Here is a 27,493-nt window from a genome sequence, read left to right on the forward strand (position 1 = left end):
TTGGTAATTTTATTTCAAAATATCTGTCACCAACTCTGTCTGTAACAATACAGCTGACAAAAAAAAAATTCCTGCAGGAATAGAGAGTTAAAGAAACGCTACCAAATACCCCAAACACCCACACATTCTTTCCCCAGGGCCTAGCCGCAAGCTGCCCCTTCCTGATGCAGACACCAACACTCCCTTCCCCTTCAGAGCCCAGCCTTGGGGTGCTCACCCAGCCCCCATAGAGCCAGGCATGGGACCCCGCAGCCCAGACACCCGCAACCTCTTCCCTACAGAGCCTAGCTTCAGGGTGCCCTTCAGAGCCCAGGGATCAAGAGAGAGAAACAGCCTGATGCTGGGTCCCAGACTTGTACGGAGTTTCCTGCGCACTGCCTCCTTCCTTCCGGGTGTGCCGGGAACTGCAGCTGCCAGGAACTCTCCAGCTCCTCCTCTCCTTTCCCCTCCCCCTAGCAATCTTCTATTTGCGAGCTGGGGTGCTGGGTCCAGCAGCTACTAGGGGTGACCAGCAGCTGTGCAGTGCCCATTCTATGGGGAAAAAGGAAATTCTGCACAGAACATTAATTGTGTGCAAATTCTGCATTGCGCAGTGACACAGAATTCCTCCAGGAGTAAATAAAATATATTACCTCACCCATCTTGTTCCTCTAATATCCTGGGATGAACATGGCTACAACACTGCAATCTGCATTTAAATCATTTAACGTACTGGCATAATTGCTGATGAGGTTGCACCACTGTTTAAACAGCACAGATAAGATTGTGATTGTTACAAAACTTTCCTTTCTTGGTCAGTGTGGGTTTTTTTGGTGTGCCTTTCTTTGCCGTCTCCTGCATCCACACACATCTTATCTAATTCAGTAGTATAAGCAAAAGAACAATATTCAGAGTAGGGTTATTAACTTTTTCAGAGTGCATGATTCTACTTAGCTTTTTTTAAAAAAAAAGCTGAAAAATCCTGCTTTTTAACAATTGGGTCAAGTTTCTAATAATAAATAGCAATTGTATCTACAGTATTTAAGAGTACTTATTTCATAATGCATAATATGAAGATAAAATACATTTGATAGAATTATAGCTAATGGTAAATTTTGGGGTTCTGGAGAAGACTGGTGGTATGGTCAATATCCTGCTAGAATAAGTGGTCAGACATACCCTGACTGTATAACATTGCTCTAGTTTCTATTTGGCTTCAGTAAAATACTTCTAAAGTTGTTTGATACTTTAATTGTAGTGTTAAGTCTCTCTCAGCATGCCTCTTATGGGGGTATGTATGGGTAACTTTTAATGCTATTATTTAAATGGGGAAATAAAGATGTTTCAGAAATCTCTTTCCTCTTTACAGGTGGGAAGGAGAAACCAAAAACCAATGCAGAAGAATTACTAATTAAAAAGGTAAAGAAGAAAAAGAAAAAGAAACACAAAGAATGTGAGAAAAGGAAGCGTCCAAAAATGTACAGCAAATCTATTCAGACCATCTGCTCAGGATTGTTTTCTGATGTTGAGGATCAAGAAGCCAAAGGCATCATAGAGGATCATCTTAAGGATTGCAGTGAGATGAATATGGATCCCAAGAAGGACTGTGGGTCCAAGATACCCAAGAACAGTGAGTTTCCATTTGTCTCGTTAAAGGAGCCACGGGTTCAGAATAAACTCAAAAGGTTGGACACATTGGAGTTCAAACAGCTCATTCATATTGAGCACCAGCCTAATGGAGGTGCATCAGTTATCCATGCCTACAGTAATGAACTGTCTCACTTGTCTCCTGTGGAGATGGAGAGGTTTGCAGAAGAGTTTGTGGGTCTGGTTTTTAGTGAAAATGAAAACTGTGCAGCTTACTATGTAATGGGTATTGTTCATGGGGCAGCTACTTATTTACCTGACTTTTTAGACTACTTTTCATTTAATTTTCCCAATTCACCAGTGAAAATGGAGATTTTGGGAAAGAAGGACATAGAGACAACTACTATGTCAAATTTCCATGCTCAGGTAAGAGGTTACACATTTTATTTTCTAAAAACATCTAATGGTTTCAGATAAACTGTAAATGATTTTTTAAATGCAGTTGCTATCAGCTAGAGTGTATAGATAAAACAGAATATTAGAGACAGAAGAATATTTGAGTAATCAACTATTCATTCTTAAAATATAGACAATGATGAAGCTTTGTTTGCATTCAAATATTACATTGCATTTTTTATGATCAGTTGAATTGTGTGCACGTGTATGCACTTCTGGAGATTTGTTTTCCTTGACTGAAAAATAATATGAGAATGAATTTTCTGCCTGGTGCTGGCTTCATTTAGATATTTGGACATGAACCATTCATAACTACCTGAATTAGGTTTTATCTGAGGAAAATTATTATATAATCTCTAACAATAGCTGCTGTTGGCTAGATATTTCTTAACTCTCTTTTATAAAGGGATTATTATTTCTTAAAGGAACAAAAATCATTTCAGTTTGTATATCTTCAGGAGATTAATTATTTTTAGTTTCATTAGATTACCATGATAAGTGCAGTGTAAACACTTATATAGATGTTCATGAAAGAACTAATGAAAAAGCTGAAGGATCTATTTTTGATCACATCAAATTTGGATAATATTTACATTTAACGCTGTTTATCAGAAGAAACAAGTTACTATGTAGTTTTTAAAGAATTTTCATATACCATTTAAAAAAACATCACATATAACTTTCTCCTATATAAATGTAATCATAAAAATTTCTGTTGAAATGTGGATAGTGTACCATACATCTTACTTCGTGTGTAAAGCTTTCCAAAAAAACTTTTGCTAAAACGTGCCTAGTATACAGAAAAGAACTGCTCACAAGGAGTACCCAGAATTAAGTCATGTTGCTATGAAACCTCTGGTGATTAATAGACTAAGCATCCTCTTTTGCTACAGAACACCTATATTCAGTACTGCCACAAATATCTGTACCAAAGTCTTATTCCCCTTCTTAAATAAGACTTCTAGAATTATGGGATAACTACCAAAACTGTTCTTACTTCATGAGACAACTTCAAGTAGTCAAGATGGATCCAGCTGTGGTCTTTTGTATGTGGTACCTAGATACTGTGGTGATATATGCATTAGAAGTGAGTTTTTAGATAGATAAACTACATGAAGCTATGAGTTGATTATCTGTAATGTTGTGGCAAGAAAAGTATGTGGTTATGGCAAGAAAAATATGGTGCTTCTAACTGAACTTCTCCCTGTGTATATTCTGGATCTTATCTGCCTGTTTCAAGGGACATGTAAAAGCTTCTGCTTTTTTTAGCACCACTGAGACATACACAGCTCTGGGAGAGTGAACTAGATTTCTTTTCTGTCTTGTGAATCAATATAGCAAAATTTCAGTTGCAATAGTTGCTGTTGTACTATAAGTCAGAAACACAACTTGATTTTAGGTCCCAGCTCAGTGTGTAGTATTCTCAGTTAAATAAAATATCTTGTAAATTGAGCAAATTGGATCTGGAAATTTGAGACACATGGACCACCTCCGTGCTATGTTAGTTGCATTTTACAATAGAATCATATGTTTAAATAAGAAATCATAATAAGAGAGCTTTAAATACAACTGATTTTCTTGTACTTATTGTAGAATCATAGAAATGTAGGAGTGGAAGGGACCATGAGAAATCATCAAGTCCAGTCCCGTGCACTGTACCAGGACGAAGTAAACTTAGACCATGCTGACAGGTGTTTGTCCAGTCTGTTCTTTAAAAACTCCAATAATGAGGATGCCAGAGCCTCCTCTGGAAGCCTATTCCTGAGCTTAACTATCCTTATAGTTAGGTTAGATATTAGGAAAACTAATTATGTTTAGTTACGTTCCTAGAGATTCAGCAGCAGTTTCAAGTGAAGACCTTCACAGATTCTCTCAAGTGGAGAGATTGTTCCAGTTTCTTTAATCTAATTCTATCATATACTGAATTTGTGGCCAAAATATTCCAATCCAATCGTTTCCTCCTTCTCATACCATTTTTCTGCCATTCTGTCCTTCTGTTTTTTCACTTTGGCTATTGTCCCTTCAATAGGTGTCATCTGTGAGCTACTCTTAAGCCCTCACAAAAGCCTTGCATTTCAGCAGACTCTTTTTGGATAAAGAAAGATTAATATAGCTCCTCTGTGGACTGTCATTAGGTCTGAAATTGTTAGGGAGAACACATGCTATAATTCTTCCTTCCAGTGCAGTATAACTAGAGTTGAATGACCCAGAGTCACTTAATTTGATAACTCTTTGAATCTGAATCACAGTACCATGTTCCATTAACTGCATCAGTACTCGTAGTATTGCCCTCTGAACAAAATTACCATTCACCAGAACATCTAGTGGTGTCAGACTTTTTTTTTCTCTGATAAATTATGTTGGGTAACTTGTCTCTTATGCTGATGCAGTTCAAGCAATAGTAAACCCTTTGCATTCTCTTAGTACAGTTAGGCGCACATCTCATTTATCTGTGTTCTCTCTCTGTCTGGTTATGTTGGCTCTTCTCACTCCAGCCTCCTTATTTTCAACTCACTCACTTCCCTTATGCTATTTCTCTCGCTTTACACTGCTTCCTATTAACTTTTCAGCCTTTCTTTCTCAAAGGGAACTTGTTGCTGTCCCTATATTTGCACTGACTTTATTTATTTATTTATTTATTTATTTATTTATTTATTTTTGGTAGCCAACAGCTATGGAATGTTTAATTCAGTATTCCATCTTTTCTCTTAAAGAGCCATGGTGTTGATGGCTGTTTGACTAGCAGTAGGGAGGGAAAGAATATTATTCTGTGTACCTTTTTACATTCCCCAGGATTTGCTTTTTGTTGTTCTATCTCAAGTTACAGAGAAGACCTGTTACTTTTTGTTCTGCTTTGTAACTGTACCTACATGTGTTTATATAAATGGTAAATTGAATATCCTATTAAAGCTACTAATTAATACCACATTATAACAGTCTCCATTCCTCGTTCATAATTACACCAGTTCTGTGACTGTTGGTTGTAAGAACTCCCCTTTTAAAATTTTCTGTGCTATAGTTGGAGACATGCAAAAAGACTAAGAATGATAGGGGTTGAGGAGACAAAAGATCTATGCATTAATGCATCCAAGATTCTCTCTTCTTTCTTTTTCATTATCTGCATTTTATTTGGAATCAAGGCTTTGTATCCTGTGTTTTTTCGTCTCTGTGCTTTCTGTCGGGTTTTCAGTAGTTTTGGTGTGCATTCTCTGTTGTCTGATCACTGGCCTCTACATATCCTGGCTTGTCAGAGTTTGACTGTGTGACGGCTAGTGCTTTGCTTCTTGTGTATTTAATAACTTTATAGGCATACTATATATATTGGAAAAATTCTGGTCTCATTACCATCTTCTGTTTAATGTCTCCAGAAAACAGTGGAGTCAAGATCTTGGATGGCTGGTCATAAAGGGCTAATGCTGCTAAGCCACCCCAATCTGTCTGCTTGCTTGTAATTCATATCCATCTTCTCATGTTTCTCATTTTGTCACTTAAGCAAATTTTAGGACTACAAAGTTAAACTAAGATTCCAGCAGCCGTTGGATATTGTTCTCATAGCTGCTTCATCCAGGCTGCAACATTTTTCTGAATGTTCCCTGGTTACTTAAGGAATTCTCACGCCTTCCGCTTCTGTTGCAGTACATCTTGAAGAACTTTCATTTTTCAAATCTGCCTTTAGCTCTGCATTATAGAAGTCCTAGGTTTCTACCTCCAGCATAGCTCCCATCTGTGAGCGCTCTGCTTGCATATAGTCCAGTGGATAGGATGCAATAGTATGAGTTGGAAAACTTAGATACTGTTTCTAGCTCTGTTAGTGACTCATTGTGTAGTCATGAAAAACTACTTAATTGTACAGTTTTTCCCATCTATCAAGGAGAGCAAAAATTCCTATTTTATAAACCACTTTAAGATCCTCTGATGACCACTGTATATAAAGTATGATGTATTATTATTATTATAATTATCATCATCCCTGCATCTTACTCTTTTGGTGAATCAGACTCATGCTGTGGGAGGGAAGCAGTTGTATCCTCTTCCTGATCTCCACAAACTTGCAGCCTTCTTATTAGCTCTTCCAATTCAACCTTAAATAGACTATTTCACCTTGCTGCTATATGCAGTGTAGTTGTAATTTAAGTCTTCAATGGGCCAGACAACAGTTGGTTTTGGATGTCCTTCACAGTCTTGCAGAGGCTTGCTTCAGAGCCTCAGCTGTCATCCTGTTAATTTTGGTGAGCTGAAATACAGACTTGAGGTTCCCTTCAGTATGTTTTTTTTCATTCTCAAGGCCTCATCTTAGCACCTGGATTCAGTCTCCAGCAAAATCTGAGAGAAGATTCCACTATGTTTTTTTGTTGAGTTACTCCTTTCCTTGTCATATTGACTGTTTCTGTGTCAGAACTTCTGTATTTCTCAGGTTAGTTTTTTCAGTACCTGGTAATAAGGCCTGCCCTTCTGCATTTGGCAGATGAATCCTTCATAAATAGTAGTATATACCCTCAGATCTATGGGGTCTATAATTCAGTCTTGGAAATATAGTTGAGCTATATATGTATTCCCAAATGCTCATTTTCTCCTTAAAATGACTTCTAGACATTTGTTTCTCACTTACTTGTTACTGCTTTTTGCTTCCTCAAGGTGCTGGGTCAGGATCCAGATATTCTTCTTTAATTCTCATTGGAAGACACCCATAACGGAATTTAAGATATGCAAGTTCATGTGGCAATGTAATTCTGTTGGCAGGTGACGTAGGTAAAATCTATGGTGTTCTCCCTTAGAAGACCATCTGCCTTAGTGTTGTAGGTGTCCATTGTTGTTAAGTATGTTGCTTAAGAATGTTGTTACTGTTGCCAGGTTGTTACGGATGCTCAGTGCTTCTGTTCTCGGAGCTTCAGTGTTATCGGCACTCGAAGAACTTTGTTTCCTCTAATTTTTGCCATTCATGTGTGGAATCAGTTTTATGTGCACCAATATTGAGGTAATGTGTGGATGTGCACCACCAGTAGAAACAGAAACCCTAGATTTACTACATTTATTTTCATGCGAATTTTAAGTTATTTTACAGATATAACTAAAAATACAATGTGAAAATAAACAGCCTTCATCTGCACAGTGTCTAAAGTTATGTGTTTAGTTAATTTTTTTAAACTGGCACTGCTAAGGTTAGATGCTAAAGTTACATTCTAGAAGGGTACTATTATTTGATTGTACCACTTTAGATAATGAATGACAAAGCACAATACTGTAATAAAAGTAATAATGATAATTTCTCCAGCCAAGCCAGGTCAGGCATTTTAGAACTCACTACTCAAAAATTAAATTTAAGCATGAGAGAAATAAAATTTTGAAATGCATAGATCAGTCAAAAAACTAAAATAACAGCACTTTGAAAGAATAAAATTACAGAGAATATATGTGTATTGCAGGAAGTACCAAGAAGTAACAACACCAACAATAAAAGTATGTGTTGGGAGGTTAGTGTGAAAGATACTGTGTGTGTGTGTGTAAGAGAGAGAGACTGTGTGAGACTGTGTGAGAGACAGAGAGAGAGAGACGGAGACTGTGTGTATGTTTGAGAGATGGAGACTCTGAGAGACGGAGACTGTATGTGTGTGTGTGACTGTGTGCTGGGGAAGTGTATGAGAGACCGTGTGCTGTCACTTTAAGCAGAGCAGCACTCACCAGTCTGAAGACTTGTTCAGACACAGCAACAGCCACCAGCAGCTACGTCTCACTCCCAGGCCATGACCCTCTTCTCCTCCCACCGCTCTGCAGGGATGGGGTGTGTTAGAGAGCTTATTCCTTCACTCTCCCACTTCCCTGGTCCTTCTCTCATGAACAGAGAGCAACAATACCCGAAGTCCGAAGGTGCAAACAATTCAATGTTTATTGGGGTGAACTTCCAGCAAGTTTAAATCCAAGTTGCTTTTTCTTTATTTTTGAATCCCAACTTACTTCCTGTTTGCCCCTAATTTATATAGTAATATTCTTAGCTATATCTTAACCAATCATTCTACTGAAATTTACCTAACCAGTCCTAACATATTGTAACATGATTAGCTAACCAGTTATATCCCACCACCTCAATTAGTTTAGACCCAGCAAAATTAATTATACAGCAGGCAGAAACAATCACAGAACCAGACAGAGACCGTGCAAATAAACAATAGCAAAGTGGGAACTATAATGACAAAACAATACAGAAGTGAGGATTTCACAACTACATCTATAAAGACATAAGGGTATCCCAGCTGTGTCTATTGATAAGTGAGTTCTTACCAGACAGAAAACTATCAACCTAAATTTCCTTTTACGTCTTCTAGGCTCTTCCCTTTCTCTGGAGGTGATAGATCGGATCACCTTCCTGACAACCCCATATTGACTAGTGTCATAAATATAAAGGGAAGTGTAAACCCCTTTAAAATCCCTCCTGACCTGAGGAAAAATCCTCTCACCTGTAAAGGGTTAAGAAGCTAGGATAACCTCGCTGGCACCTGACCAAAATGACCAATGAGGAGACAAGATACTTTCAAAAGCTGGGGTGAGAGAAAAACAAAGAGTCTGTGTGATGCTTTTGCCGGGGACAGAGCAGGAATGGAGTCTTAGAACTTAATAAGTAATCTAGCTAGATATGTGTTAGATTATGATTTCTTTAAATGGCTGAGAAAATAGCTGTGCTGAATAGAATGAATATTCCTGTCTATGTGTCTTTTTGTAACCTAAGGTTTTGCCTAGAGGGATTCTCTGTGTTTTGAATCTGATTACGCTGTAAGGTATTTACCATCCTGATTTTACAGAGGTGATTCTTTTTTACTTCTGTTAAAAGTCTTGTAAGAAAATTGAATGCTTTTTCATTGTCCTTAAGATCCAAGGGTTTGTGTCTGTGGTCACCTATGCAAATTGGTGAGGTTTTTTTTTTTTTTTCAAACCCTCCCCAGGAAGTGGGGGGCAAGGGTTGGGAGGATTTTGGGGGGAAAGACGTTTCCAAACCACGTTTTCCCAGTAACCCAGATAAATGTTTGGAGGTGGCAGTGAAAGTCCAAGGGCAAAGGGTAAAATAGTTTGTACCTTGGGGAAGTTTTAACCTAAGCTGGTAAAAGTAAGCTTGGGGGGTTTTCATGCAGGTCCCCACATCTGTACCCTAGAGTTCAGAGTGGGGAAGGAACCTTGACAACTAGTTTGGAATGTGAGGATGTGATCGGACGCTTCCCAGCTTATGGCTGCCTCTGCTGCTTAGCCAAAGGCATTGACCTAAGAACAGGGCCTCAGACTGTCACAGTGAGAGAAGGCCCTTACACAGATTCTTTCCTGTATACCTCTATTACTAGCTAAATGATAAACTTATACCTACATTCTTAAAGTATAGGCCTTTACAGGCAGGCCTGAATATCTACATCCTAACAGGGTACATGGGTGGGAGGGAGGGGGACACCCTGACATCAGCACCCCCCTCCTTCCCGCTCTGCACATACACACAAGCAGGAGGCTCCCGGGTGCAGCTGGCCAGGGTGGCTCCAAGGCAGAGGGTAGGAGCAGCGCGGCAGCAGAGCAGTAGGGGTGGGGCACTGAACACAAGTCGCTGGGGATGTGCGTGGCTGTAATAATCAAGTGCGTGGCATTTGATGGACTGTTGTGTGGCTGCGCAGGTACGCAGCTTAGAGGGAACACTGTAGAAGAGAATGCAGCCTGCTAATTCAGCAGACCTTGACGTTACTCATAAAGAAAGACCACAGGAATGGTTTGCTGACAAAAGGCATTCAGCCAGGTTTATTGCCCTCAAGGCTCAGTACTAGCATCCCATAGTAGCTACAGGTACACTAACATGAGTGCCCGGGAATGATTCAGTCAGCAGCAGGAATTTCTGCTGTCCCCCTTGGCCACGCAAAAGGTTAAGGTGAGGCACCCTGACATTTATAGACTGAGACAAACAACTTGCGTACCACCTTATGTGTTTCATGATATCTGCTTGTTATCTCCCCTTGTACCTTGCTCCAGATGTCTCGAGCAAAACATCCCTATTCATCACTTCTATTAAACCCTCTTTTCTTGTGTTAGGTCAGGATGCACCTGTGTTAATCATTTGGAATGTATTCACATACAAACATACATACAACAACCCAGCATCTGTTGCTTCTTAGGCGTGCTTGTGTTTTAGCAACGCTAGCAGTACCCTTGCCAAGTTCATGTAACGGACACTGAACTTGTAAGCATCTGCTTTAATACATGGCCTGACTTTGATTCATGGCATGGTCGGACTTTGCTGACTATGATTCAGACCTCAGGTCTTACACGAGGCCCAGTGCTCCATGCTCACGCTCTCTTCTGCAGCCATATATGTTTGTTGTCTGCAGTTTGTATCTCTAAATTGGTCATTCCCAAGGAAGCCAATTCCAAAACAGAACCTTTTCTTTCTTGTACACTCTTTCCTTGTATAGCCCCATCACTGAAACATCTGAGCACCACCTATTACTCATGGGGGAATTCTGCACCAAAACATTAACAATTCTGCAAAATTCTGTATATTGTATTTGTCAAAATAATGCAATATAATCACATCAGTTTCACTTATTTTGGTAATTTATTTATACTACTATCCAGAAAAAAATATCACAATTACTGTTCAACATTTTCTAAACACATGAAAGTTAAGTTACAAATACTTGGTAACCAATACCCTGCATTCCAGATCCTGAACTGTAATCGAATCCCATTGTGCCACAGGAAAAAAGCAAGAAAACACATAGATCTTCCTAGCTGAGGATTCCCTTACTGTCATTTACAATAAGACTCTTTTACACCACTCTAGCAATGTGAAGGAGTCTTAAAACTTTTACACGTTTTAGGCTCCTGGGGAAATTAACTAAGAATGAGAACAGTTAACTGACAATAGGAACATTAGCAGCCTGCCTGTTTAGTTGTTGCATTTCTGTTCTGCTTCAGGAACAGAACCTGCTTTACAAAGCCTTACCCCTGCAAGCTGGGGGCACTGCAACAGTGAGAGAGAGGGACAGAGTGAGTCTTTCTTGCTCATTCGCAGACAGGCAGGCGTCTCTCTATGTATGCACACACGCCCAGCCTCCCTCCCCCACCCTCCCATTGTTCTGCGGGGAAGCAAAGAAATCTGCGGACAGAGGCGCAGAATTCCCTCAGGAGTAACCTGTGCCTTGCAGCCATCCCATTTTTGTCTGAGCTATTCATTAACTTAAGGTAAATGCCTCAAACATCCCCTTCCTGTTGATTACAGCCAGTTGCCCCTAGCATTGGATGACAGGTAATCCCTTGTTGTGGCCCCGGATCCTCACAGCGCACAACAAATCCTCACTACTAATAATTTTACTTCCTGAATCAATTTGCCATGCTTTACTCCTGTCCTAGAGACATAAATTCGTGGTAAGCTTAGTTCTGTTTTTTAAGCAAATCTGGCCAGGCAGTGATTCTGGTTTTTCACATACTCATGCCCCTGGTTCTCCCTGTATCACTTTTCAGGTCATTCTTTCTGACACATTTGGATGTGGCTCTTTGTTTCTCCAGCCATTTTCTCTTTCTCAACTAATTTTTAACTAGTTTATGCTGTTCTCTCTTCATTGTCCCCTGCCTCCAATTAATGCTACCCTCCTTGGTGGGTTTGTACTAGTCCCATTTGTACAGGAGCTGCTTACTCTTCAGTCTACACCTTCTCTAATTTGTCAAATTCAGCTGCCATGACAACGTTCTGTTTCTTTTGATGTGTGAAGAGGAATATTGCAGCATACTTGGGAATGAATACTTATCTCCTACGTACCTTGTTTCCTTATCTCTTGGCCTTTAAACAAATACATAGTTCTTTTCATTTGCTCATTTCATAGATTTTAAGGCCATAAGGGACCTTATTATCATGGCCTTGGGTATTCTGTGATGTAGCAAAATTCTGCAGAATTCAGCTCATGCTAGAGTCTTACTCTAGAATTTGACCTTTTATTTTAAAAATCAAAGGATTACCTTCATGGCAGCAGAATAAATTAGCACTGCCATGGAGTTTAAGGGCTCTGTTCTCATTGTGCTGTGGGGTACCTCAGGGCCCTGATCATGGCCATTTTAGGTTGCCTGCCTACATAACACTGGCAATAGAATTTTTACTCAGTAATTCCTAGATCAAACACAATGACTTGTGGTTAGGATTGCCAATTATGGTTGGACATATTCCTAGAGGTGACATAATCTTTAATTCCTGGAGACTCCAGTGCAATCCTGGAAAGTTGGCAAGCCTACTTGTGATTGAACTAAAATATATATAGAGAGCAACATCCAATCTTGATGGAAAGATTCCATGTGATGGAAATTCTAACTGCATCCCTTGGTAGGCTTTTCCAATATTAATCTCATGAAAGATTTGTCTTATTTCTAAAGAATGTTTTGAGAGTCTATCTGCAACCATTGGTTCTTGTTATGCATTTGTTTACCATATTGAAGAGCCTTCTAGAATTTAATGGTCTCATAGACCATGATCAAATTGCCTCTTAACCCTCTCTTTGCTAAGCTAATAGTTCCGTAAATTTCTCATGGTCAGGCATATTTTCTATACTGTGAATCAGCTTTTTTGAACACCCTCTCCAGTTTTTCAACATCCTTTTTTCTGGTAGTGGTCTTACTAATGCCATATACAGAGGTATTAATTACCTTCCTACTCCTACTTGATATTCCCTAGTTTATACATCGAAGGGACATGTTAGCTGTTTTAGCCAGTGTTACATTGGAGGCTCATGTTAACTTGGTTGTAGACGATAACCCTGAAATCCTTTTAGGAGTTTTTGCTTTCTGTTGTACAAATTCCCCATCCTGTAAGTGTGGACTATACTTTTGTTCCTTGATTTATGATTGCACTTAGCTGTACCAAAATGAACTTCGCTCGTTTGCATCCTATCTTACCAAGCAATCTAGATGATACTGTATAACAATCTCTTTATTTACTATCCCACCAATCTGTCATCTGCAGAGTTTAACTCAAAGCGGTGGTTTTGTTTCCCAGATTATTAATACAAATATTGAATAGCATTAGGCAGAGAATCAGTCTACATGAAACTGTACTAGAAGCAGCCATGTGCAGACTCCTGTTGATTTCCTCAGTGACAATTATATTTTGAGATCTCTTGAGCTAATTATAATCCAATTAATATATGCCATGTTGATTTTTGTATAATGCTAAGTTTTAGTAATATCAATTCAAATACCTTTTAGAAGTCTAAATATATTATGTTAACACAGCTGGCTACATTTCTCAGCCAGACTCGATAAACTTGTGAAGTTGATTTGACAAGATATATTTTCCATGCAAGCATGTTGATTGGCATTAAAGATTGGAAATATTGTTTTTTATTGCTGAGTCCCTTAGTAGTAGTTACATTATTTTTTTAAAATCCATCCCAGCTAAGATAACAGGCATATAATTACTTGGATCATCTTGTTCATCCACTGGCTTTCTTTCCCCTTCTCTTCCTGCCATTCCCAATTCACATGTAGAGTTTCAGGATAGCAGGCTCTAGAAAGTCTGATGCATTCATGCTCTATCTTCCCCAGCAGCAGCTAGCCAGGCAGCGCTCTTATCACAGAGGTAAGCAGCAATGGTAGAGGGAGACAGAGGGAGCTGTGCTATATAGTAGAGCTGGTCGGATATTTTTTGACAAAATAATGTTTATCAGAAAATGCAAAATTGTCGAAACCAAAACTTTTCACAGGAAAGAGTTGGTTTCAATCAATTTTCTGTTTCTGAAACGTTTTCCAATTGTCAAAAATTCCATTTGGACATATTTTTGAAATTAAAAAAAAATTTTTTTTTTGTTTGAAATTACTTTTCCACTTGAAATGTAAGTTAATTTATAGTAAAAAAAAGTAAAACAACATTTAAAAACCTGAAATAAAAGTAAATGTTTTAAAATTATAAAACAAAATGTTTTGATTGTTAATCTGAAATTTTTTTTTTTTTTTTTTTGATTTGCAAAACTCAGCTTTTTTTTTTTTTTTTTCCCCCATCCCAGTACAGGATGTGAAAATTTTTCAAAATCTTAAAATCTTGTGGGTTGGGGAAACCATTAACTGTGTTGCATATTGACCAGCTATCAAATGAAGTGAAAGGGTGCAGTAGAAGGGCTACCCTGTAAAGTATACAAGCTAGATTAGGGTGAGAACCAAGATCTCGGTGAAGACTAAGGGAGACGAGTTGTTACTGAGTCAGCTCTGCAGAGCTTAGAAGAGGTGGCAGCGAAGACCTGATGCCTGCTGCACTCCTTACCCCACCACTTCCTGAACAGGGCCATGACAGCAGCCAGTTGTAAATTTTAAGTGAGGAGACAGGAAGTCCAGAAGATAGGCAGTGACAAGTGTAAGTGCACGGCTTATGCCGTTTAGCACTGAAGTTCAAAGCTACTATTCCTGCAACTCTTTGGTCTCCTAACACATTTTACCCAAGTGCAACTGGAGTACAAACAGTGGTTCGGATTTTCTAGAAGTACTTAATTCCAGTTCAGCTTTTGCATTAAATTGTGTTTGCAGCCTAAAGTAGTCTGACTGCACCACTTTCCTCCTCCTTTTGTATTTTGACTTCCTGGTTTTAAAGTTGAAATCTTAAAACAGAAAAATCAAGGATTTTAAAATATAAAGTTCTCACAGCAACATACTGGGTTGGGTGAGATTTGTAAAGTGCACTAACATGCTGTTTGCTGGCTGCCCTGTGTAGACCCAACTGGCATGCTCTAAACGGTACCTAGTTTGCGTTAATGTAGTCTTGTTTCACATAGACTGTTAATGCAAAGTGGTACCCTTTTAAAGCGCACCAGCAGGATTTCCAGTGTGGCAGTCCCGGATGCTTTACAAATCACACCCTTCTAGTGCTCTGCTGGCATCATGGAGGCAAGCCCACTGTAGTTTAGGGCTTGAAAAATGTATCAAATGAATGCCAGAGGACTGAACCTGCTAAACTAAACCCAAAGTGTGGTTGTGACTTGCCCTAATCCAAAATTAGCTTCTATCACCCGTCCACCCCCAATTTGGAAAAGAAAAGCACAAAAGTATTTAAATCACATACACTATGTGATTTACTTTAAAAATGCTTACAAATAAAGTCCACACATTGTCCAAAATGAACTTTGTATTTCTGTATTGAGCCTCCAGAATAACTGTTTAGTGTTTGCCTTTTAGATATCAATACAGTTTTACCAAATTAATTTGCTTTTTAAAGCCTTGGACTGTTCTGAAGTCTTTATTAAACTAATCAAACTGTGCCAAATACACACTTTGATTGGTGCTACACTGATTATAGAAATGGATGTTACTAAAAAACTGACAATTTTGATTTTAACTATCCTGTCTGATGATTTTACTTCCACAATTTTATACCACTTCCATGCAGTAAACTCTGGCACAACTTCCTTTACAAACAGATTTGGGGTAGACATTTGTATCTTCAATTTTAAATAGTAGACATTATGTTCTGTCTGTCACCTCTTCTTCTGCTGGACTCTGCCTATGGGCTTGGCTACACTTGCGAGTTACAGCGCAATAAAGAAGCCCCGTGTGCACTAGCTCACTACCCGTCCACATTGGCAAGGCACGTAGAGCGCTCTGATTCCGCGGCTACGGCGCTGCTGGTATTCCACCTTGGCAAGTGGAATAATGTTTGCTGCGCCCGCGCTGGAGCGCTGCGGCGCCAATGTGAATGAGGTGTTGCTTTACTGCGCTCTGAATTTACAAGACAGCATGCTGACATGCTCTCAGCCCTCGAAAAACCCACTCTCTCTCCCCCCACATCTACACAATACACTCCCTGTCACACTCTACCCCACCCCACCCCCATTTGAAAAGCACATTGCAGCCACTTGCATTCTGGGATAGCTGTCCATAATGCACCTCTCCCAATGCCGCTGCAAGTGCCGCAAATGTGGCCCCGCCAGTGCGCTTGAAGCTGTCAGTGTGGACAGACTGCAGCGCTTTCCCTACTGCGCTCTGCAAAGGCTGGTTTAACTCAAAGCGCTCTGCATCTGCAAGTGTAGCCATGCCCTAAGTCTTGTGAATTTGGATTCAGTCATGCAGACTACATAATGGAAAGATTCCATAGCTGCTTTGAATATTTTCTTGATTTTTGTGCTTGTATGGTTCCAGTTCTCTGTTTAACTGTAACAAGCAAGATTTTCCCTGGCACTGTGACAATGGAGCTATCAGCCTGTGATCTGTCAAGTCTCTCAGAAACCTCCTTTCATTGTTTTTGTAAGCTTATTAACTTTGTGTATAGTCCCTTAAACATATATTTTGATCAGTTACCATACTTATACTCCGTGCAGATTTGAAATATAGGGTAATTTATAGCAAATGTAGAGCATAATTCTGTTTAGGTTCTTGAGATTTCATTCATCATTATGGTATCTGGGAGTTCACAATATCGTCATAAATTTAGGCATTAATCCTTCTTTTTCAATACCAACCATAGTGTTAAATGAAGGAGATAGTGAAAAGAATTTTTCAAAGTTGCACAGTGTGTATGAAGACTGTTTGCTATCGCTACCTTCTCAATAAGGTTTCACTTTATTTTGTTGTCTGAGCAAATAACAAAGATCTTGTCATACTTTTATCTGCATTCTTGAATGACATCTTCAGCTACTTTGATCAGGACAAAATATGTTGCTGTTTGCCTTTCCGACTAGAATAAATAAAATTAGGGAGGAATTCATTCTTCCCTTATATGGATGTTTATAGCTATTATCCAGTCATTTATCTTGTTTGACCAACTGTCTTGTATTAATGTTGTTGATTCTTTTTAGTTTTGTTTATTTTTTTTCTCCACTACTTCACTTGCAATGACTAATAGTGGACCTACACATTTTTAAATCTGTCTGGAGGAGTATATCCAGGTTTGAGTGGTGCAGTCATTCCTTTAAATTTCTCCTCTTGTACTACACTGAAAGTGTAAAAATTCATGATTTTCTTGGTTTTTATGGCATAATTGCTAGTTGATCTTTGCACAAACTTATGAAGAGAGCTGGTTGAAGAGCTTTTCTGGAAGATGTGGAATAGGGCCTTCAATTATCAGTTTCATTTTGATGCCATACTGTTACAGAAAATGTCTCACTCATGTTCTTTTCCATTTCACTAGACAACACTTTACTCAGTTGCACATGTGATCTTAAAAAAGAATCCAAATAAACTGATTTTCTTCATTTCTCGGTGAACATGAATCCTTTTTCTTGCTGCTTAACAACTCCTGACAATAATTTTATATTTTACCTTGGAATGGCTATTGGTTTTCATTCCTTAAGTCTAGTCACTTGTTTTTTTAACTTTTGGGTATATTGAGATAGAAATTCATGCTGGTATTCGGTAATCAATCGTTTGCAATATTGATCGGTGTTGGGGCAGCCTCAGAGAACTCTTCCACTCAAGAATTCAGTTAGGCTCTGGTCTCGTCACTCAGGTTCTTATATTTGGCATACAGCAAAGCAATTCTAAATTGATCAGACTCAAATGTGGATGTGTGGTGGACCTGTGCCACCCCCTAAAGTTACACAGCAAACCTCTTCCTTCATATACATTTTGCACATGACATTGCATGTACTACACATTGCATCACACATTTTGGGGTTGGCTTGGTCGCTCTGTAGAGCATGCAGCGTTCACATACTGTGCATGCACAACTTACGCTTTACCTCATCTTACATTTCAGGCTTATTTTGTCCTTTGTAAATGGTTCCCTGGGTGTTCGCTCTTACCTGAGGTATGTCTACGCTTAAAACACCACAACAGCACGGCTTCACTGCTGGCAAATACGCTGCTGTAGCATGTCAGGGTAGATGCTACCTTTACCGACTGGGGGATGGAGAGTAGGGGGGGTTCTCCTGTTGGTACAGGTAATCCACTTTGCCAAGAGGCGATAGCTAGGTGGACAGAAGAGTTCTTCCATCAATTTGGCGCTGTCTATACTAGAAAATTGGGTTGGCTTAACTATGCTGTTCAGGGGTGTGGATTTTTCACATCACTGAGCCACATAGTTATGCTGACCTAATTATCTGGTGTAGACCAGACCTCAGTTAGTAACGACATTCTGTTTCCAGCCTGCTGATCCATTTACTTCCCTAATCCTGTCTCCCAAGAAATGAGGCCTCACCCGTGTCCAGTAACTCGTGTCAAGCCGGGGTTACATTCCACTGCTTTTGTTTTTCTTTTTAATATTAGCATTTGTTTTATTTGTATTTTTGTTTTTTGTTCTTTTTTAAAGTATACTATTTAGCAACACATTTTGAAGATTATAGTAGTTGTAATTATTTGAATTACTATTAATAGTAGTCTTAAAGTACTATCCGGGGGTGTAAACTAATCTCCTCTGATATAGCCTACTTGGGTATAATTTTACATTGCAAGCTTGCTTTGTATTCAAAGCATTTTTTTATTTTAATTTTGCTTTTATTAATTATAAAATTGGTATAACTATTTTAAAATATGCATTACCATAGGAAATGTAGGTGTGAAACAGAACATAGGCTAAATAAAATAACACTCCCTGGGGTCATGCCAGAAATGGTCTTTTTTAGGCACCACACAATTCTTTGTTAATAGCGTAGGCAGTTTTTACTTTACCAGCATCCCAGTGTCTCAACTGTACTGTGTAGTTTAGAGACTGTTCCCCCAGAGTAAACCCACATGCTGGCTGCTCCTGTCTGTGAGACATTACACCTGCACGGGTGAACAGCTCCACGGGTGAACATCAGGACAAGTCTGAGGCTTTCCAGACCTTGTATTGTCTTGGAACAGTATTCAAGGAGAGAAAACAATGGTTTTTTTACGCTGTATGGGCTGCAGTGGTTTTACGTTTAACTTTATGGTATTGGACTTAAAAAAAAAAATTATTCTGTACCAACTGGTGTTTTTTTTTTTTTTGTATTACATTTTTAACTTTTTTTGTGGTGATAAGAGGTCAAGGTTTTTTTGCTCGCTATTAAGGCAGCTTTTACTTTGTGTAGTGTGTATTCTACACGTTATTAGGACACATTGTCTTAATTCCATACTTCCTGAAAAGCAGTTATAACATGTATTTTATAAGAATAACAAAGCTTTATTAATGAGCTCTTGGTTTTATTTATGGATGCAGTACTTTTGGTGCTATTTTTTGTTGAAATGCTTGATTATGTTTTCACAGCATATTTGTTAGCTTGGTTTCAGGATAATATACTAATTTCACAAAAAGAAAAGGAGGACTTGTGGCACCTTAGAGACTAACAAATTTATTTGAGCATAAGCTTTCGTGAGCTACAGCTCACTTCAGCGGATGCATTCAGTGGAAAATACAGTGGGGAGATTTATATTCAGAGAGAACATGAAACAATGGGTGTTACCATACACACTCTAACGAGAGTGATCAGGTAAGATGAGCTATTACCAGCAGGAGAGACTGCTGAATTGGAATTAATTTGCAAACTGGATACAGTTAACTTAGGCTTGAATAAAGACTGGAAGTGGATGGGTCATTACACAAAGTAAAACTATTTCCCCATGTTTATTCCCCCACCCCCACCCCCCAGCTGTTCCTCAGGCCTTCTTGTCAACTGCTGGAAATGGCCCACCTTGATTATCACTACAAAAGGTTTCGTCCCCGTCCCCCCCCCTTGCCTGCTGGTAATAGCACATCTTACCTGATCACTCTCTCCTTACAGTGTGTATGGTAACACCCATTGTTTCATGTTCTCTGTGTATATAAATCTCCCCACTGTATTTTCCACTGAATGCATCCGATGAAGTGAACTGTAGCTCACAAAAGCTTATGCTCAAATAAATTTGTTAGTCTCTAAGGTGCCACAAGTCCTCCTTTTCTTTTTGCAGATACAGACTAACGTGGCTGTTACTCTGATACTAATTTCAAACAGTCCAGTTCCATGCCTGTTTTATTAAGTTTATTTTGGTGTAGTTGCTCCCTATCTTGGCAGTCTTACACATTCTGTACATTTTTGTGTAGAAAGTTTTTAATGATTTTTAACTATGTTACCAAATCTTAGCGGGCACAGTTTTTTAGGTAACCTCACATTGGTGAAATTTAGTAACAATGACACAAGTAAACAGAACATTTTTGTTCAGTATTTTTAGTAGGTCTTAACTCTAAACTATTTGGACCTGTTTCCAATTTCAGGCATTTTAGTCTCTTTTATTTACAAAACTCCACCATATAGTTTTTTTTAACTCCCTTAGTAATATTTATTTTATGCCACAGTTAATTAAATCTTCTGGATAGAAATTTTAATGGTTGGAGGTTTTATGTTTTGAATGGCCACTGCACCATTTAAAGTAGTTTTATTATTCATAATTAATAACCTGTTAAAGGAAAACAGAATTTGGATGGCACTGGTTGGGCTTCATTTCTTTATTTAAGAAGTAGAAGCAGTCAAACCATATAGAAATCTCTATTTCCTTTCTCGTGACTTTGACAAAAAAGTCCATAGTCTAGTAATTCAAATCAAATAGTCACTGTGTACTTGCAGTGTCATTTACAATTGATTATTTATAGACACATTCATCAGGAAGAGCCCATTTCCTCCAGAATGGCTATGAACACTTCTAATGGGGAAAAAACATAGTGGTGCTAATTGTCATCACCTGACCTCTCCTTTGCACAATTTGTTTTATTACTAAGGGTTTCCACGGAAGTGATTGCACTGAGTTATACTACACCTCTACTCCGATATAATGCGACCTGATGTAACATGGTAAAGCAGTACTCCGGGGGGGAGGGTGCTGCGCGCTCCGGTGGATCAAAGCAAGTTCAATATAACGCGGTTTCACCTATAACGCGGTAAGATTTTTTGGCTCCCGAGGACAGTGTTATATTGGGGTAGAGGTGTACTATAACTGGGTTTCATTATTAAACCAAGAATTCTCATCTTTAACAATTTAATGTCCTCTTTAGTGCCTTTACTTTAACATTTTCACATTCCTCTACTGTTTAATTCCCTCTGAACTTTGCAGTGTTTATTTGGGCAAAAACTTTTTTGAAGTGACACATTTTTAGCTAATTTTTTGGTGGCTTTAAGTTGGGGGTTTTTTGCATTTATTTTTAATGTAGTTCATTTTGCCTGCAACACTGTATTTAGTAAATATAGTCCTTGAAGGGTGGCATATTTTTGCTTTGGATTTGTACTAATAGGTAACAGACATTGGCTTTTTTGACCTTTTAGGAATTTGTTTTATTTAGTATGTCCAGTTAGTCATGTCAAGCCAGACCTACAGTCAGCAGCTTTCACGTTTATTACAGTTAGAATGAGGCGTAATCACTCAGTTAATACAACACTGGGTGAAGACTGAAGAATATGATGAGTTAACCATCTTTATATAGAACTATCATTGGATCCCTACCCACCTTCCAGAAATTTCTAGTTTCTGGCAACTAAATCCATTTACACTTCACAACTTCACCTGTTCCCTTCAGTATCCAGGGACAGTTGATTCTGTCCTCCAGCCACCCCTCTCTCCAAAAACCAGTTAACCTCTCCATCTATTCTCCCTATCATCCAGGCTTCTAACAGTAACAACTTCCTTATTGTTTCCTAAGACTTTCTGATTGTTTTCCCTTTGTAGATTAAATCTTTCATTTTAATACTTGAATTAAAAAGGTGAATGTATCAGGTATTAAACTTTCAAACATTATGTTTCTGTAGCTATTTAATGGCATAAATTCACAATAAAGGAATGTTTGCCAGATTTTTTTTTTTTAAAACCTTGACAAACTCTCTCACATCCTCTGTGCTGTCCACTGTGTCCATTTACCCCTCTTTCAACCCAGTGCTTGCATAATCTACTCTCCCTGATGTGTGAGACTGTACCATTTAGTTAAAGCTGTGGATTACTTTGGGTACATCATAAAAAAATTTGAGTCCATCTCCTTCTAACTTTACTAGCATAAATTTTTGGTTTATATAAACATTTGGTGATTCGAAGGTCTCATTTAAGCCTCCACTCATTTGTCACTCAGTGATCAGCAGATGTTCTGAAGACTAGGTTCCTTCTACCGGTCTGGAACACACTTGTTAGACAAGTCTAATTTCTAGGAAGAGCAAGATATTCAACTCCGCAGTATGGCTTATTTAGTTATATTTTGTGGGATTGCTTCTGCTGGTTCTCTTCTGTCCTTGTTCTTATAAATCTAATAGTCTGTTTAGATGCGAGTGAGTTGTGTATAATTAACTATTTTCTACTCTGTTTTTCCTTTTTTCCTTTTACTCTGAATGTAGGATCATGGTAGATGATACGCCATGAGATGTCCCTCTTTGGCTACTTTGTGTTCTAATCCATCTACTTTCTCATTTGTTTTGATGTGATCAAGTTTTGTTTAATACCAATAGGTCTTTCACTCCAGGATTTGGTTCCTCTTAAAGTTTGTGGTTCTGGTTCCCTACTTAACAGTGCTCCTCAGTCTTTGTCTTGTTCTATGCCTAAGTATTGTTTGTTCATATAACATGCAGCAACATTGTGTGTGAGTTTGCGCATGTATGCAGTAAAATTAAGTGTTCATGAAGCAATGAATCCTGTGTTTTTTTCTGGTTCCTTGTAAGTCATGCTAACCCTTTATGCCCCTTTGAATACTGTTCTTACTGGGTAGTCTGCTTTCATTATGAGTTTCTTTCTCATTTATTGTTTAATTGTTGAGCAGCGTGTCTGCTAATGAAGACTTTTTTCTCTTAATGTTGATTCTTTAACTTCTCTCCCCTTCAAAGTCCAATACTTGCTATTTCCTTTCCTATTGCATAACTTCTATAAAAGTATAGTCTGTCAATGGTTGTCTATAAAGTAAAAACTAGAAACCTCATTAATACCTTCTGAATGTTAGTTTGAATTTGAATAATTTTATGCTTTTATGATAGGGAGCAGAGAGGAAAAGGGGAAAAGAGAAATACTGAAAACCATTGACTGAAATGTAAATCTTTAAAATATAAAAGTATAAATCTCTTTGGGAAGATCATTTACTCCAGTCATCGCTTCTAATTGAGTGTTTTTGATTGATAGGAAATGTAGGAGGAAGAAAAAAAAAACTTGTAACAAATAAACTCCCATCAATCAGTCACTCAAAAGTTCTGGATCTGAAAGCTTCTCTCTATCCGAGGTGGAATCTCATGTTCTGGTCTCTATCTGCCCCCGGTGGGTTTGTCTATATGGGGACACTCAGGAAGTTAATACAAATCAACTAAAGGTCTGACATTAATGCACATTGTGCAAGGTGTGTTAAATCCCCTTTTTATGCTGTCATTCAAGAGTAAAGTGGCCTTAGTTTGCTGTAGCTTAAACCTCCTTTGTGGAGGATTAAGCTACAGTGAACTGAGGGCTTGTCTGTGCTTGAAATTTGTTGTGGATTAATTTATTTTTTTGTTAAATGCCTTGTATCCACAAGCGTTTCTTGCTGTTGTTGCAAATCATCTGGCATTTTCATGTGTATTGTTAAACCCACTTTGAAGATGGGTTCACTGAGATGCAGGAGGAGTTTACTTTCAGCAAAGTAGGTATGAGTGCATCTTCATCCCAAAACAATGGTTGCACAACTGCTAAGTCATCCTGCTGGTATACCACACTTTGCTGGCTATCTGCTCATCCTTTCTGTTTACTTGTGTGCCCGCCGCTGCTCAAGGGACATCCTGACCAAATATCACCTCCCTGTTTTAAATGCTGGCACACAACCAGGTCCTGTCTTCCGTAATTCCAGCTGCTGTGGAGTTCACAAACCTCTGTCATGCTCCTGATTATTGATTTACGAATTACACCTGGTAGGACACGCACACAAGTGCTACGAATTATACCTGATAGGTCACGCACAGTTCGAATCTAGGCTGAGGCACAGAAACAAAGTCCACAACTGCAGAGTTCCCAAAAGACACTAAGTTTATTACGCTCGAGCGTGGTGCCCCCCTGCTAGCCAGGAGGGGACCCTGAATGCAGATTATACAAAGGTTATATACCTTTTAGCAAAGCATGTTGCCCTCGTGCATCGGAAACCTTAGCCAATAAACAAACCCTTGTCTTATCTACCACCTATCCCTGCTTGGTGCATTCCTCGTGCTATACCAGTATGTTAATTACACAGCATGGTCCTAAAGCCATGCATCAGTAACTTTTATTATCAGGATGGGAGGCCTCACATCAAGGCCAAGAGACAGGGAGTTAGAGACTGACAAAAACCAGATACTGGGAGTCAAGGCAGGCTGGAGACAAAGAGGAGGATTTTCACAGGGATTCAATATCTAAGGATTACTCCTCCTGGTGTATGATGTGCTGGCATTTAAACAATGGTGGGTCCCAAACCAAAATGGAGTCACATGTGCTAACTTTTCCTTAACATCAGTCATCCTCATTCTTTACTGTGGTCCTGTGCTGAGATTGCGGACTTCATTGCTCTCTAGGGAGAGGTGTGTGATCAGGCACATCTGAACAGCAGACGTTCAGCACAGGTGTAAAAGCGGCTATCCTGACAAATGCAAGATGGGGGCACAACTGTGACACTCTCCAGTGTTGCAGTAAGGCACAAGTTCACCTATAATGTTTGGTGATTCTTCATATGTTATCACTGATGTGAGACTCCATCATCATCAAGGCAAAGGAGCTCCAGCTGGAGTATAGAACTGCTAAGTACTATGAGACCTCAGGGAAAGCTAGCACAGTGTACTGGTACTATGAGGAGCTGGACCATGTTTGCTAGAGATTGCACTACTCAGCCATAGCATGGACTTTCTGACTGATCCTCCAAACCAGGATCTAATCTATCCAGTGAACTCTAGGGCAGACACAGCTGCAGAGATTCAGGAGCATCCCAAATCACAGCTGGAGGATCAATCTAAACCACAGGCAGAGATCCAAATTGTGGAGGGGACCAATTCTAGTGAGTGTGGAATGACGTGTTTCAATAACACTTTAAGGCAGGAGTGTGAGGGGTTTGAACAGTTTATTTCCAGGTACTGTAAAGGGTACCACAATGTTGGTCTAACTTCTCTCTGCCTGCCCCACACCTGCCACTCAGTGATGGCCATACCAGAGACTGTACAAACTGTCCATGCCTTTTTTCTATAAGCAAAAACACAAGTGCTGCTTAAGCTTGCCATGTACTGTCCCACACCTCCTTATGATGGTGCTTATTGGTTTCTCTGCTGCCTCCCCAATCCCTTTTCTCTTACATAATGGCAACACTGCCTGGTTAACCCACGAGACTATTTGAAGAAAGGCATCAAATACAAAGAAGAAACAAAATCATGGTCCACAGTTTCGTGAATGCCCTCATTTCTGAGTGAATGCGAGTTATGTTACCTTGCCCAAATCATGGTACAGACATTTTCATAGAAAGATTTTAAAACATTTAACTAAAAGGGACATGAATTATTTTGTTTCAGAGTTCTGTTAATTTTGCAGTGCACTTTATGCTAATCATGGATGTTAAATATCAATTTAAGGCATGAACAGTGCTCTGATTTGGCAGGGAGATTGCAGAGCAATGCAGCTATCTCAGCACTGCCCATAGAGCTTGTTTCCCTTCCACTTCTGCACCAACTCTAGGGGAATTATCCTAGCAAACACCAGCACAGCATATCTTTCAAATTTGTTCAATATCTTCTCAACAAATCCTTTTCTGTCTTTTGGGGATGTGCATCAGGGTAACTTCCTCCAAAGTAAGAACAGCCTGCAGAAGTACATGTGCAATTACTAGTCTGCCACTGCTCCCCTCACTCCCAGACCTACTGCTATTCTGTCAGCAAGCTGCAGAGGAACACATTCAGTTATTAGCAAGTACCCCCTTTAGCTAGCCACTTCCCCATCACTCATAGTCCACCTGGAATATACTATCCCGAATCCCAAACTGGCAGAACAGACACCTCCTCTCGCTATCCCCTCACACCACAGGCTCAAGGGACCCTATACAAAGGGGGAAGACTGCAAACATCTTACCATCTCCAACCTCATTGAGGACTGGGAAGAGCCTATGGGAATGGAATTTCAAAATCAATGAAAAAGCAACATTTTATCTATGTTGGCATGGAGACTACAGTTTGGACAATAATTTGTCCATTGTCCTCTCTTTCCCTATAACACCCACGGGGAGGGGGAGTGAGAGGGTGGGAAGGTCAGAGAAATGGGTAGCACATCCGACACAGGTAATGGAGAGGTAAAGAAACCTCCTGGAGCACATGGTCTTCAAACCTGAATTTGCACAGCTTTATGAATTTGAATATATTATTTTTACTGCTCACAATGTTCAATTTGGTGTATTCATTCCTATTGAAATATTGAAAATGTGTTTGATGCAAGACTCAATCATCATGAATGGATTCATTCAAATGTGCAGCATCATGATCACAATATCCACGCATGCACAATAAATACATAAACCCCCATCTACATTTCAAGCATTATAATGCAACAGTTCTCACAATATCTTAAAAACTCAACAAGAAATGTGATAATATACACACAAAGTATGATTAAGTCCTTGCACCAGTAGACATATTCAAGAAGACATATTCAGTAATGCTGATCAGTGCCTTATGCAAAAGTATGTGCATTTTTTACAAATGGCATCTAAACTCTAAGTATGAACACACTGCATCTCTTGCTCTGTGCCCTAGAGTAGTTACATCTTTTTGCAAAGGCCTCCAATCTGGCTGTTCAAAACATTTGCCAAGTCTGGCCACCTGTTGCTAAGCCAGGCAAGCAAAGGGTAAGCCAAGTCTCCCAGAATGAGTGGTGGAATGGCATTGCCAACAAGGTCCATTGATACTGTTGATGCAAAAGTTCCGTTGGTCAATGGAGAAAACATTCTAGACTTTCTGAAGATCTTGGTATCATGGACCTTTGTAGACCACCCCACATCAATACTGGTGAACTTTCCATGGTGATGAAACAGGCCTTGCAGCACCATGGGGGTGCGGGGGGGACTTTTCTGTTGATAGCCTCTAAGGCCTGATACGGAGGGTTAAGAATTGGCATGTGGGACCCATCAGTGGCTCCAGTATAAGTTGGGAACTCCAACAATACAAACCAATTAATTTCCTGTGCATTGTCCAGTCTTAAGATACGGTGGGATAGAACCTTCTCGATAATATTGCACACCTCTATTTCAACAGCCCAGATAGCTGATCTACCAACAATGAACTGGCTAGCTACTGACCGGTTGTAGGTAGTAGGGTTGGCAAGCTTTCAGATGGTGATGGCCACACTCCTCTCTATGCTGAGGGCAGTTCTTACATAGGTATTCTTCTGCTGTAGCCCCTGTGCGAACTCTACACAGCTTTCTAAGAAAGTGGCTTTTGACATCCTGAAATTCTGCTGCCACTCATGCTCATACCCAATCTGCAGTGCTATACTTTCCCACCAGTCAATACTTGTTGGCCACTCTCCAAAGGGGTGCTCCACCAAGGGAAGCTGCTCCAGGAAAAGTTATGGAAGTGTCTGCTTGATTTCAGCCTTCTCCTCCTCTGGTGGCCTTATCATCCCAGTT

At 39.4% G+C, this 27,493-nt stretch overlaps 1 protein-coding gene across 3 annotated transcripts in view; it reads left to right on the top strand.

The window, feature by feature from the left end:
• The window catches only part of RSBN1L (round spermatid basic protein 1 like), a 95,111-nt gene that overhangs the window by 40,095 nt on the left and 27,523 nt on the right, over positions 1–27,493 (top strand). For 2 of the 3 annotated variants that reach the window (XM_077836057.1, XM_077836066.1), the window contains exon 3: positions 1,349–1,992. In XM_077836057.1, coding sequence (XP_077692183.1) covers positions 1,349–1,992 — 644 coding nt within the window. Of the gene's footprint in view, positions 1–1,348; positions 1,993–17,704; positions 17,756–27,493 lie in introns of all 3 variants that reach the window. The other variant, XM_077836048.1, reaches the window with a different exon arrangement.

Source organism: Eretmochelys imbricata, chromosome 1 (assembly GCF_965152235.1).
Source record: "Eretmochelys imbricata isolate rEreImb1 chromosome 1, rEreImb1.hap1, whole genome shotgun sequence".
NCBI classification, from domain to species: domain Eukaryota; kingdom Metazoa; phylum Chordata; order Testudines; family Cheloniidae; genus Eretmochelys; species Eretmochelys imbricata.